The sequence below is a fragment of the Setaria viridis genome, chromosome 4, assembly GCF_005286985.2.
Source record: "Setaria viridis chromosome 4, Setaria_viridis_v4.0, whole genome shotgun sequence".
Taxonomy (NCBI): Eukaryota; Viridiplantae; Streptophyta; class Magnoliopsida; order Poales; family Poaceae; genus Setaria; species Setaria viridis.
The window spans coordinates 37,172,064-37,186,518 of record NC_048266.2 but is presented as its reverse complement, the minus strand read 5'-3'; the positions used below and the strand labels follow the sequence as shown (position 1 = coordinate 37,186,518).

The 14,455-nt window shown below is 44.4% G+C and overlaps 1 protein-coding gene and 1 long non-coding RNA gene across 2 annotated transcripts; one reads left to right on the top strand and one right to left on the bottom strand.

Annotated features, from left to right (window-relative positions):
- The first annotated feature begins 1,821 nt into the window (after nt 1–1,821).
- LOC117854006 (uncharacterized) lies at nt 1,822–3,412 on the top strand. The gene is made up of 4 exons (XR_004640168.2): nt 1,822–1,980; nt 2,085–2,140; nt 3,013–3,054; nt 3,140–3,412. It is a non-coding gene; the product is annotated as an uncharacterized lncRNA (long non-coding RNA).
- Nucleotides 3,413–9,116: 5,704 nt separating this feature from the next.
- Nucleotides 9,117–13,931, bottom strand: LOC117853829 (T-complex protein 1 subunit eta). The gene is made up of 14 exons (XM_034736116.2): nt 13,770–13,931; nt 13,421–13,681; nt 12,724–12,849; nt 12,419–12,622; nt 12,089–12,258; nt 11,843–11,978; nt 11,630–11,746; nt 11,376–11,495; nt 11,191–11,289; nt 11,023–11,112; nt 10,628–10,709; nt 10,428–10,516; nt 10,273–10,347; nt 9,117–9,529 (listed from the first exon to the last, which is right to left on the bottom strand). The coding sequence occupies exons 1-14, from the start codon at nt 13,782–13,784 to the stop codon at nt 9,431–9,433; spliced, it is 1,683 nt and encodes a 560-aa protein (XP_034592007.1). The 5' UTR covers nt 13,785–13,931; the 3' UTR covers nt 9,117–9,430.
- Nucleotides 13,932–14,455: the final 524 nt, after the last annotated feature.

The window sequence follows — 14,455 nt, the reverse complement described above, 5'->3', positions numbered from 1 at the left end:
CCTATCTCGGGGGCTTCACCCTCTGCGTGCGCCGCGCAGCCCCTTTTCGTCACCCTTCGCGTATCCCCTTTCGGCGGCTGCCGCCTGGCTTTGCTTCTGCTCCGCGTGGCGCCCCGCGTGGTCAGCAGCAGCCAGCGGGAGTTTTGGTTTTCCGTCGACGTTTTTTTGGTGGTTTCGTATCGCCTTCATCCGAGGGTACTGGGTTAGATTAGATGTACACATGTACGGTGACTTATCAGGAACGTCCAGAGATATGATAAACATAACATGGATACGTATAAGTCACATGATCAATGCTCAAGTTCACCTGTGGCCAATGGAAAAATTAGTTCTGTAGCATCAAAAGAACGTCGCTTCCGGAAAATATCATTGAAAGAGTTCTGTCACGTGAAATACCATCAAAAGAACGATCCATTATCTGAAAATACCGTTCCGTCACGGTTGGAGCTAACGGTGTGAAAATCTTGCACCTCTTCACCTTCTTCCCACGCTAAGCATGGGCGGACAATCCCTCACCTTCTCCTTCCCTGAGCTACGGCAGGTCGGATTTGCGCAGGGTGGTCTCCAGCAGCATAGATCGGCAGAGCACCCCCGGCGGGGACGGATCCCGGTCGGTGCCGCGAGCTCGAGGAGGCGCCAGGTCCGGCCGAGCTAGGACGGTGGCGTGGCTCGCCAAGGTCCTGGTCTCTTGGAGCTCGAAGAAGAGCTCGACGGCTGGAGCTCAGAAGCTCGACGCGAGCCGCGGCATCGCAAAGCTTGGCGCGAGCGGCGGTGCGCCTCGATTTACCCCTCTTCCACATCAACGGGCGCCACTCAGACTAGCAGCAACAAGAAGAGGAAGAAGACGAGGTCACCGGAGGAGGGTCCTTTGTGCCTGCCACGGTGGGTAGAACCGGCGCCGCCGCGACTGTCTGCATCTCCTCCATGGCCAAGCGAAATTGTGCTCCCAGTGGGGATCGCTCGCGGTACCGCAGCGGGCCAGCGACGGTAAGCAGCGCCATGGCCAGCGCGTGGCACGTCGGATATGAAGCCGTGGCCATTAGCCGGCATGGCGCGCGGCACGTCGGGAAGGACGAGTGGCATTCGCCCGTGAGCCAGCGTGCGTAGAACCCGTGGCTGTAGGCCGGCATCACGCGCATGGCGTCCCCATCCATGAACTCCGGCAGCAGAGGTCGCGATTGGCGTGGGCGGCGCTTGGACTGGCGTCGGCGCTTGGAGACTGGAGTGGCAGGTGATGGGCACCTCGTTTTTTTCAGGCGAACTTTTTCTTCACAGAGTTTACGCCGTCAGCCTAGAATGCGACGGAATGCTATTTCTGGGTAACGGATTGTTATTTCTGTGGTATCTCGCGTGACAGACGTCTTTCGGTAGTATTTTCCGGAAACGGCATTCTTTGGGTGCTACAGAACTAACGGCGGCTGGATTATAAGCCACCTGAAAAGCTGAAACGACTAATTTGTTATGAGAGAAAAACACTATTTGGTGACTGATAAGCCGGTAGATAAGCTAAAGCGAACATGCTAAATTTCCAGCCAATTGGCTTTGTATGGAGCGAGTGACAGGAGCAAGCAATTTATTGCAAGTTGTAAGTTGTAACGCACAAGGAAGGACGATCACCAAATACTGACAAACACAGCCCAGGATCTTGTTATGGGCCAACAGAGTCCATGAAAAAATATCAGCCCATTTAGTTAGGCACAGTACATGGGCCAAATGCACCCACCATTCCCGCACACCACCGAGAGGAAAGCCCGGCCCGAGCTCCGCCGATCGCAAGATGCCAAGATTCCCACGGCCTCGCGGCTCGTGCACGCAACCTTTCGGTCCGTCTATCTATAAACGCCGTTCGCTCGCCCACCTCGCCCGTCTCCAGCCGCAGTCTCGCTTGCCTTTCCCCACCTCCCCCGTCGCCGCGGCACCCGCCAGCTAGGGTTTCGTGCCCCGCTCGCCGATCCGCCCCGTCCGCCATGTCGAAACAAGGTGCGTCGGTCTGCTCGCTCCCCTACCTCCTCTTGCGCTCGCGTGTTTCGCGGGATCTAGTTCGATTTGGTTTCTGACTGATGGGATTCGGGGTGGCCTTGCAGGAGGGAAGGCCAAGCCGTTGAAGGCGCCCAAGGTCGACAAGAAGGAGTACGACGAGGTATGCTGCTGCGCGTTGTCCTCTTCTTCCATTCCGTTGCGCGCGTTTGGTTGGTTGCCTGATTAGCGATCTGCGCGTGTAGTCTCTGACCGTATGGCTTGACTCTTAATGCAAACGCACTAAGATCAGTTCATACTTGGTGATTGGTTCATAACTAGTAATTCTTAAGGCTAAGGTGAATTTGGCGAATTGCCTAAAAACTGTGTCTGTACTTGTTACCCTCCGTGACAACCTTTTGGGGAATTTGGCTCTTGATGCAAAGACGCTAAGATCAGTTCATGTTTGGTGGCTGGTTCAGATCTAGTAATTCTAAACGCTAAGGAGAATTTGGCGAATTGCTTAAAAACTGTCTGTCTTTGACAATCTGGAAATTGAGGATTCATCTTAATTGCAATGTTTCTGAATTGGGTGCATCTTCCATTTGATTGTTAGGGATTGTGCTATTTGGAGCTGTTTCTTTGGTCTATCCTATTATCCTGTCATTAATCTAGAAGCTGGTTGGGACAGAGTGTTTCAGGATGGAAATTTCTTTAATGGAAAAAACTCAACCTCATGTCTTAAGTCAAAAAGAGAATGCAATTATATAATAGGAAGGAAACTGTTTATGTTATTGGTTCTTTTGCTGGAACACATGGCAGTCAAGTCCCATGATAAACAAGCAAAGCTGAATCCAATAAGCACTTCCAAAGTATATTATGAAAAGGATAGGGTAGCAATCTGAATATGATATTGTGACTGCTATAAAAATCCAAATCTCTTTTGATTTGGAGAACTAGTGAATGTAGCAATAGAAAAGGATGCCTGAGCTGATTCAGTGATCAGTTATAATGTGTCTCCACTTGACATCATTCTGATACCATCAATCTTTGCAGTCTGATCTTGCGTATCTGCAGAAGAAGAAAGATGAGGAAAAGGTGAGATTCAATTCTAAATGGTGCTTGTTTCTTCAGTTGGGATCCTTATTTGCTCACAGAAGGTTTGTCTATGTTGCATGGACAGGCGCTGAAGGAACTGAAGGCCAAGGCACAGAAGGGTGCGATTGGTGGCTCTGGCCTGAAGAAAAGTGGGAAGAAATGAGTCTGTTACTTGGGAAATGATAAATCTTCTGCCTATATGTGCTGTGGTTCACCAAATGTGATTGTAACAAAACTATCTTAAGTGGGTTCTGTGTTAGTAATGTTGCAGTCAGTTGCTTGATCCGAAGATGATGTTGGCTATGATGCAGATGGTTCTATGATAATAACATGGCATTCTAAGATGTTGTCTTCTTAATTTATTTGTGCTGATTTTTCTTTTCCATTTACATCCCTTCCTCAGTAAGCAGGCTATTTGCTCCATCCGTTTTTATGTGAACCTATCTGGCCCCATCCGTTTTTATCTAAACATATCTGGCATCTGTTAACATTTTCATGCTCGCGTATCATGGCAAAGCGATGTTAGATGTGATTTTTTGGGTTATCTACGCAGCACTCCATTGTAGAGAATCCTTCCCACACGATACCGTCAGATCTAAAATTATGATAACGCTTCATCCTCTACCTCCTCCCACCAGCCTCCCTCCAGTCCTCCACCGTATCTCCTTTACTGAATTGCTGCTGCCTCACCGGCGAGGCCCACCCACCCTCCTTCCCTCCACCACACCTCCCTCCGTCCACCCTCCTCTGCCATTCATTCCTATTGTCGGAGATCACCTGAGCCGCCCCCACCTCCTTCACCGCCCTACTTGTCTCTCGCCACCGGTGCTCGCCCCCGCCACCTCCACCCCCCAACCGGGGGTCCACATCTGCATGGCTCTGACGGCGCCTCGCTGCCTCCGCTCACCCGCTATCTCGACTACCACCGCCGCCGCCGACTGGTGAGCCACCCGGAGCTCCTACACCCGGAGGCTAAAGGTAACCCCCACCCCCGAACCCAACCCCCCGCCACCTCCACCCCCCAACCGGGGGTCCACATCTGCATGGCTCTGACGGCGCCTCGCTGCCTCCGCTCACCCGCTATCTCGACTACCACCACCGCCGCCGACTGGTGAGCCACCCGGAGCTCCTACACCCGGAGGCTACAGGTAACCCCCACCCCCGAACCCAACCCCGAGCCCAAACTTCCCAGAGCTGAAGAAGAAGTTGCTACCGGAGCTCAAGGAGGTGTTGTGGCAGGTGATTAGGTATTAAAATTTGAGTACGGGGAGAAGTAGAAATGCTCGAGTGCAATATAACTTTCCCTTTTTTTGGTACAGATGCCTTGGATCAAAGAAATACAATGCAAGGTACGCATTAATGTTTAAAAGGAGAGAATGTTCTGTCATCGTTAAACACCTATATGAAAGTTAATCCCATCCAATATAAATGTTTTACAGGTGTCTCAAAGCTAAAAGTATCACTAACAATCTTATAGACACATTCTCACGATTAATATGATCTTTTCTACCCTAAGTGTGATGTCTGCACCAGTTGAACCCGGTCGAACTGGGATGGGGGCTTTGTGAGCTTTCCACGCTATGCCCTGGGAACAATATGCGTCATGGCTGCACAGTAACAGCTAATTTTGTTGGGTTTGGTATGTGACCTCTAACTCCTTTCTTCGACCACTCCGGTTAAACTTGGATGGGTGTTTTGATTCCTCTGATGCGTGCATAGCAAGTTCTAAAGAAAATTGTGCACGTGCTCTAAGTTTAGTGAAGAAATATTGTTTTCTCAATCTCATGCAAACATGTTTTAGACATTGGTGGATAGATGATTTATATCTCTGTACGTTGAAAGAAAATTGTAAGGAAAATTGGGCTTGAGAAAGGTAACCATTTGATAATTTAAGAGATTATATAAAATGTGTTATTTAGTGATTTTGGGATCAAAATGCGTAGCTTGACCTAACTATCACAATATACACTAATCACACCTTGTAAGTTAATTAAATACTCGTTGCCAAAAAGATTAGGTGTAAACATTTGTCCATTTTTGACCAAGATAGGGTCATCCATGGCTTGAGGCATGACATCTATCGGTCGAGTAATGCCATCAAGTAGCCATTTAGTTAAATAATGCCATCTATAAGCCGAGTAATGTCAATAACAAGATGAATCATGCTAGCTATTAGTTCGGCGTAATCTTAAGATACCCACTTCCTCTTGCAGGCTTAGTGCTCTACAGGTCCCAATACCTCCCATACCGAACGGATGAACAAGTCCGTACGCTAAGAAAAGACTTAATTATTCTTCTAATGCTAACCGACATCTTCATTATGCGTATACAGTTTGCTTGTCATAGGATGTAGAGAAGGTAAGAAGAGGCAAGGTTCCAAGAGGGTGTGTAAATATATAGGAGCGGTATGGAATTTTGTGGGGAGAAATGAAAAATAAGAGGGTTGTGTAAGGAGAGCCGATCTTATGCAGAGTAATGAAGTGAGATTTGCATTCATAGGGAGTAATGGTTGCATTCATAAGGAGTAATGGCTGTTGGGGAATCGGACTTCGTAAAGCACCCCCTATGTCTTTCTTCTACTCCAATTTCTGACTCTTTTGCTTGGCTTGTTCAAGTGATTGGTGACTTTGCAGGAGGAGTTAGTGCGTGCAGAAAGATGGCTGCTGCTGTTCGCCAACTTGCTCGCCTTGCAAGCAAACTTAGCGCCCGAAGTGGACTGAAAGGATGCATTGATTCTATGGGGCAATAGTCCGCCTCGAGACGAGGAAGGTGAAGTACTTTTAGGGGGGAGACGTGAAGTCAAAGGTGAAGGATTAGGATGGGTGACTAGAGGGAGGAGGGAAGAATGAGAGCTTTTAAAATTCTCTCTGAGAACAAGGCCTATATCCCTATTGCCACTCCAAGTACACCTCGCTTAAAGGCTAAGGTGAATTTGACGAATTGCCTAAAAATTGTGTCTGTACTTGTTACCCTCCGTGACAACCTTTTGAGGAATTTGGCTCTTGATGCAAAGACGCTAAGATCAGTCATGTTTGGTGGCCGGTTCAGATCTAGTAATTCTTAAGGTAAGAAGGTTCTAAAATGTATGAGATATAGTTGTCATACTTCACTAGATATTTTAGCATGAGAAATATAAGAAACTACATTGCAACATGGCAACACTACAATGATCTGCTCCCTTTAAAATATCACACCCAATTATGTGAGCTGAAATTCCTTTATCTGCTGCATGATAATTTTATTTATGGGAGCAGGTGGAAGAGACCGCCTCTCCACTTCGCTGCCGAAGATAAGATGACTAGTGAGCTTGTATTGCTGTCCGCCTGTCCGGTGGGCTTTATTTAGCAGGTCAAACGAACGTACTGCATCTTCCTCCTGTTCGGACGTCAGAGCACAGAGAAGTACTGCAGTATTGGAGATTTGGAGTAGCAGTGGAGGACTGGAGGCCAATACATCTACATCCTCGGCTTCAAGGCGGTCGGCGATTCATGTTGTTTTTTTTTTCCTTGTATCCAATCCATGATCGTATCTGAAAATGATTTTGTTTGTAAGGATGTTCCCATATTGTTTTTCTTGAAACTTTTTAGTTCTACGCACACAGAAAGTGAGGCAGAATGGGTTCATCGAGTGTACATGTGTTCATCCGATTATTTTTTTTAAAAAAGGTGAACATGGGTTAAGACTTGCATTGCTTTTTTTTGTGTTCTGTGACAAGCAAAAAAACCAAAAAGTACGTCGATGTCTTGTGTACTTTGTCTCGATGTTCGTCTGAGTTCATTTGAGTAAATTGAAATATTGAATGCGTACAACATTTCGCCTCGAGAAGCTACTACGGTTTGCACGTACGGAATCTATCCAAGCTGTGCTAAGATTTGGATATTTGGACTGTGACCTCGCCACCGCTTATATAGGAAAAGTAAAGGAGCTCTTGCTGCGTGATTTTTTTTTTCTTTGGCGAGACGGCATCGGTCTCTGGTTTCCGCGCTAGAAGGACGGCTGCTGTCGCTTATCGGTCTTTACCGGTACTAGGACGGAGTCCTTACCGGTCTTTTTGCTAACACGCGGAGTCCTTGCTTTTTACGCGTCTGCTGTCGTATAGGCGTATAGCTATACTAGCTATGTAGGACGACCACAAGGGCCCGTCTTTGAGTATGATACTCACAAGAATATGCGGGTACGTGAAGAGCCGAGAGCCCTTGCACGACACTACGACTAGCCTCGCGTACCGTACGTGTCCCGTCGCCGCGGCTTAAAAAGGTTGGCCCGGTGAGGATTTGTGCCATCCTTTCCTCCTCGATCTGTCTTTGAGTCTCGACATCTCGTCATCTCGACCTCGACCGCGCGGGAGCCATGGCGCTGCGCCTTCTCGGATCCAAGCTCGCCGAAGTCCTGCCGCGTCATGTCGTGAAGGGGCGGCTGCCCCAGATGGCTAAGTTGGTTGGCGATTTGACTCTGCTTGGGTTCAGGTGTAATGTCGTCAACTCTTTTCTAACGCTAGATTCAATGGGTTCCTCCTCTTCAGGTATAGGAGAGCTCCGCCTTTGGCTGCCCACCAAGAACCAAGAATCTACTGTACGATAAGCCTAGAGCCAATGCTACCTATAGTTTCAGCTCATCCTCAAAGGTAATACTTTTTTGACGTTGCCATTAAAAAGCTTATCCGTGCTGTTTCTATTCCTGTCAAGATTTTTCTAGCATTATCTACTAAAGTTGTAATATACATTATGTTCTTGTGAGTCTTTTCTTTGTTCCTCGAAATATATCTATGTGCTGCATGGATTATTAGTTCATTCAGAAACGAAATTTCAGGACCAAGTTTTTGCAGTTCAACATGATATACACATCAATTGACCTCTGCGATTTACTTGTCATGGGATAGTTATTTTTTTGAGCACCAGAAGATTTCCCTCCTTAACAGAGGAACCAGTTTTCCTGATTTTTTTAGCACGTTATTTGTTCATTCAGGTCCAGGCAGGTTCTGATTCTGCTGTTGGAAGAAGGAACATCAGCTCAGGCCTTCCCACTGAAAATACCAGGGTATAGTGTTCCACTCATATTTCTAAACCTTTCCTAAATAATTGATTGTTTAATTTATACAATTATTTGAGCGGATACAGTTGTCACTAAGTTTTTTAACATGTTGTTAGAACAAATCTTTTCTTCCTTGCAATGTTGGTTTTTTATAATGTGACTATATTTGAAATAGCATGCCCAAGTTTGTTACTCTTTTATGAATTAGTTATAAATGTAGGTATTAAATCGGATCGATTCAACTCAAAATTCTAAATAGTAACGGTTTCCTGTTACTAAAGGTTGGCGTATTTCTTTGCACGCTTTCTTTAAGCAATTGGGAAGATGCCTTCGTAATTAGTTTAACCCCTTCTAATAATCAACTAGAATATAAGGTGTTTAATTACATTTTTTTCACTTGAAAAGAAAAAGGAAACAATCGAGTTGCCTCTTTTGTATCTTGTTTAGTTGAGATGCTTAGTCGAGCATGATGCTCTTGTTAAGCCCCACAAATCTTACACTGAGAAGAAAGAATCTGAACTACTGTATCTAACTGCAGATGAATCCATCCAAGAAAGATCCCAGTGCCCCAGGGAACGAAAAGCCTCTTCCAGCAGACCGAGAATGTGATTGCTCAAGGTATAGTGGTGCTTTCAGTTTCACCAAACATATTCTTTCCGAATTCTGAATGACCTAATCATTCGTTCACATTACTCCACTGTAGGCATGGCATTAAGAAGTTCATGTACTTTGTCAATGGCTGCTTCTGCTTGATCAGCACTGCATACTTCGGGCTTACTGTTTACAGTTCTGTTCAGATAATTCGGTTGTCTAAGTATGTGGATCGGTAGTTTAGTGGTGCATTTGACGCCCCATCTTTTCATTTACAGTTTTATCTCAACCTTTTGTTCAATCGGTCAATACATCTCCACGAAACAATTTTGGTTTCAGCCGTCGGAAATTGGCCTATGCAAAACCAGGCATATTGTGAATGACGAACAACGCACAGAAGTGTGTGCTGAATGATCTCACCAACTTGAGATGAGATGAGATGAGATGAAACCCGCACAATGAACAAATAATATTGAACAATCTCATCACATAAATCTGGTTCACAAGACGACACTACCGAGTGCTACGCAGGAAACGAACAAGATGGGGCCAAAAGCTCCCAATTGTCTGCCTGTAATGTTTACATAACAGCAATATTTGCAATCCATTTGCTGTTCCAATTAGCACATCTAGGAAATCATAGAGCTCACAAACAACACCACGCAGGGAGAGCATGGATATAGGAAGAGGAAGGGCCTAGCTCCAAAATTTGACCCACTCAAGTGACCCAAAGATACTATGTGGTATCGATTGATTATCGCCGCCTCATACCCCTTCCACCACGGCCACGCATTGCAGCTCCACCACGGCCCCGACCACCCATAGCAGCAGCATCACCTTGTGCACTTTCAGACTAGAGCATAGATGACAACCCAATTAGATTATTTGAAATTCGTTGTAGCAACAATATGCAGAGAAGCAGCTTGCAAAAAAAATCTTAATATTGCGAAATTGATGTGTGATTGGCTCAAACAGCTTCTAGCACAAGGATATGTAGTATAAAAATAATATAAACAATGGTTCTAGTACCACCAATATGTAGAGAAACAATATGATAAAAAATAATACAACATTAAGGTAAGCAGGAATGTTTTGTCTGGAACAAACTTTTCCATAAACTTTAACTGGAGAAAAAGAACACTCAAGCATCCCGAAGTTGCAAATTACTAAACACGAGCATATGTGTAGCAGCATTCAGCACTGGGTTCATCCTTTTTATTTGTGTAGCAGAATAATAAAAAACAGCATGGTTGCAAAAATTATGTGCAGGTCCTGGCAACTATAAAATGATGCGACAGACTTACAGTTCTTTCATCGTTAAATTAACTATTACCATACTGAAGTGTACTTACATTACAGTGCCTAAAAGGAGGACACCAAACATTTAAAAACAGGAAATATCACTAACGCTCTCCAATCCCCCAAGCAAAGGAATTTTGAGTCTGTCTTTCTTTGTTTCTTCAAATTACATATGGAAAAAAGATTACGACTACAATGTTCCCACTAAAATGTGTTGGTAGTGCATGATATAGAAATTGAAAAACATTTGCCCATTCTTAGTAAGACCAATATCATGCATTCTGTACATTTCCTTACCTTGGGGTTTTTAACAGTCTCATCCACGCTGAGAATAAGACAAGCAGCTTCAGTTGCAGCATTTATAGCATTGATCTGGAAAATAATTTTTGATGCCAGCAATGTTAGAACTAGAATGTGAGAAGGCTGAGAAGTAACATGCAAAGCACATATACCTTCACTACTGCAGGTTCCCACACAAAGTTAGCAAAAGAATCAGCAATTCCACCAGTGTTGATGTCCACACCATAGTTAGCACCTTCACCTGTTAAAAGTGAACACAAAGTTCAGAAAAATAATAGTTTCTGAGTTCATGAAGAAGTTCCGAAATTGCGGGGAAGCTAAAGTATTGAAACAAAGACAAAGTTTAACCAACCAGATGCATGCTTCTGTCTGAGCTTATTTAGCACATCAGTTGCATCAAATCCAGCATTGTCACAAAGTTGTCTCGGAATAACCTGCACGAAGATTTATTTCAACTAAGGAACTAGCATTCTATGTATTTGAAAACTGTGATATATATAAGAACTTAACAAACACCAAACAAAACTGAGTGACTCGAAAGTATAACTACGTCATTCTAATGTTATTCACAAACTATAGTGCTTCAACAAAACATAAACAAGCATATTTCCTTCATTTCAGAGAAAGTTCAACCAACAGCAGCCTATTAAAGGTCAAGGACGTTTCCAGACGATGTGACTGGCACAAATTATTGATATACGTGAATTATATGCATTGCATGGAAAAGAACAAGCCAGGAAGATATACCTCAAGTGCTTTAGCGAATGAATTAACAAAAAACTGAGACTTCCCGGCTATGGTCCGTGCATGCTGCCTGAGATACTTGCTTACTTCCATCTAATATAAAAGGAAACAGGTTAGGATACCAATATTTGTAAAATATCACACCACTTAGCTTAAGTTGATGATACATACATCAATCGCACCACCACCAGGCACAACTGTTGAATTCTTAAGCGCTCTCCTAACAATCATGATGGCATCATGGAGACTTCTTTCAGCTTCCTCAATGAACTATATAGCATATTAGCATTAAAAACAGAATTAGTATGGTTATGATTAATCTTCAGACTTGACAAATCATTGTAGCAGTTAAGGACCTGATCTGCACCACCCCGAAGGACTATGGTTGCTGTTTGACCAGAAGGACAGCCACTGAATATGTTAAACCGTTCATTTCCCACTTGCCTTTCCTCGAATACTTCACAGGAACCAAGAACCTTTTTCAACAAAAAGGAGCAGATAAGTTCAGGGCAGCTTATGTTTACTGCATAATAACCGACAGCAAAACACAGAACTCAAAATACAGCTCAATATCCATCTATATACCAAAAACAACCACTTGAGCATATACCTCGTCGATGACATTGTTCACAGATGTCTGAACGAATCCACCGGTTGCTGCTGCAACACGCTGTAAATCCTCTTCCGTAACACGGCCAGCACAGAAAATGTCACGATCTGCGAAATACTGCATAAAGAAGATTCATTAAGCCAAGCCTACAGCATTAAACTATGCAAGTTAGAGCAAAAAAAAAGACTGCAGTGATAGACTGATAGTACATACTTGTGTTGCGAGATCACCAATTGCCAACCGAGAAAGCACTATTTTTGCCCCACTTTTTACACATTTATCCAATTTATCATAAATAATGTTCCACTCAGCGTCAACAATTGACTGGTATTGCAGAGGGTCTGACAATCTATAGTAAAATCAGAGTGCAGTGAGAAACAAACAGACAACGGAGGGCATGTAAAATACAAGTACAAATCAAGTCAACACTGTAACTGTATTTAGATTTGATTAGCATACCTAATCTCTGCATTTTCTTTCTCAGATTTCAGCTCAAGCTCAATGTTGAGCAAAAGAATCTTTGGATTCAAGAATTTCTTTGGCTGTTGCTCAAACCCAGCATATGAAAACGTCTTTTTGAAGGCAACACCATTAACAAGGAAAGAATCTCTCATAGTACCTCCAGGAACCTAATAACAGTTCAAATACAAGAACACCTTGATTCAGAATGAAATTTAGCAGCTAAGCATAAAAAGAAATAAAGACCCAGTTTCGTATCAGTAGCAACCAATATATATCAACATCAAGGATTAACATGAAGATTCTGGTACAAAGATATTAAGAAATTACCTTTTTTATTCCAATCATGTTAAGCCTGTCATCATTTCCAATAGCAAGCACAGCATCAACAACCATAGAAGCAAAGAACTCTTTCTCGCCGCCTATTAACTTCGATGAGAGCGTTGTTGCAGCGCATTTGGCTAACAGTGTTTTCTTTTCTTCAAGGCTTTTCCCTTCTATGCTAACCGCCAGCTCTTTAACTTTCTCAGTCGCCTGATGAGAAACTCGTGTGGATTAAAAAGTTAAATTTAAAAATTGGCAAGGCACTCAATGCAAAGATGTTCAAAGAATAGAAGACTCGTAAATGCACTAACCAAATGGCCAGCAGTCCTATAACTGCGAATTAGACTGTGAGGGTGTACACCGTCCTCAATATAAGGCTTTGCCTCCTTTAAAAATTCACCAGCTAGAAGCACCACAGTAGTAGTCCCATCACCAACCTGAGGAAAACAGAATTTTATTTGTCCAGATTACTGCACAGCTACAGCACATTGAAGGTTGCAAACAAATCTAGGGGATTAAACCGATCAAGATACAAGAAATGGCAGGCTAAAACTGGCAGCTCACTCAAATAGCAGGGAACACAAATATTGGCCTAATCACTCTAGAGCACAGAGGAAAACGTAAAGTACATCCTGACAAAATACAAACAAGACTGGTATGCTGTTTATTGAGGAATGATTTTCTGGACAATGTATAAAGGTAAGCATTGGACAAAATAAATGGAACCTTTTATGCTCAGAAAGTTGATCTAACAATTTGCAATAGTCGATACATCATGGGCGTTATACTGTAGAACTGATCTGTAAGAAAGACAATCCAAAAGATCCAGAAGGAAATGCAAACTTCATTTCAGCGCATTTATGGCACATTGATAATGGAATGGAATCTCGTCCCTCAGCTCATTGCGAAGTGGAGCATTCTTATAAAATGCACGGAACAAGCTCACACATCACAACAGGCCAAGCGCACACTCGAGCAAGTTAGAGCAAATCTCTTCGGTGAGCTCACCTCGGAGTCCTGCGACCTGGCGATGTCGACGAGGATATTGGCGGCGGGGTGGACGATGTCGAGGAGGCGCATGATGGTGGCGCCGTCGTTGGAGATGGTGACGCCGCCCTTGTCGTCGTGGATGAGCTTGTCCATGCCGCGGGGTCCCAGCGTGGTGCGCACCGTGTCCACCACCGCCGTGCACGCGTTGATGTTGCTCACCATCTGCGCCTTCCCCTGCGACGTGTCCGTGCCCTCCTTGAGCAGGATGACCTGCGGTTGCTGCGGAATCGGGAAACGAGACGAACGAGCGTCAGTGAGAACGAGACTGCGGAATGGCGGAAGAAGAGCCCGCGGCCTTGCTGCCTACCAGCATCGCCGACATGGCGGGGAGCTTCGCGGTTGCGGGGAGATTGGGGCTTTCTGGTGGGAGATCTGCGGCGGAGACGACGAGGCGGCGCGGCGGCGAGGGTTTTTCGACTGCTCTGTCTGGTGGTGGACGCCGGCGGCGCGGGGCGAGCGTTCTAGGAGGCTCGTCAGTTCGGGTGTGGTCATATGGGGTTTGCTTGCATCGCGGCCGTTCATCCTTAGATCTAAGGGACGCCAGCATTTGCAGTGGTTAATGGGAGTAATTCTTCGTATGCCACTACGATAAACTTCAAATTTCGTTATGACATCGTTAAAACCAATATCCATCATTTGTTTAATCGTCATTGTAAAATCAATATCCATCATCTGTTTAATCACCATTGTTAAATGCGCGTCATTGTAAAACCAATATCCATCATTTGTTTAATCGCCATTGTTAAATGCGAAATAGGAGAAGAAGTTTCATCATATGTGAGAACTATGAAATTCTGTAGACACAGTTATCATATTCTCAACCTTAGTAATTGTGCTAACCTTATATTAAACCACTATGAGTAACCTCCAATCTAGTAATTCATTGCTAAGACATACATACATTAATGATGTCTTGGGATTAAAAATCAGTGGTATTGAAATAGTTGTCGCAAACCTAGGATTGGGTTTCAACGGGTGGCATGGCCATTAGGC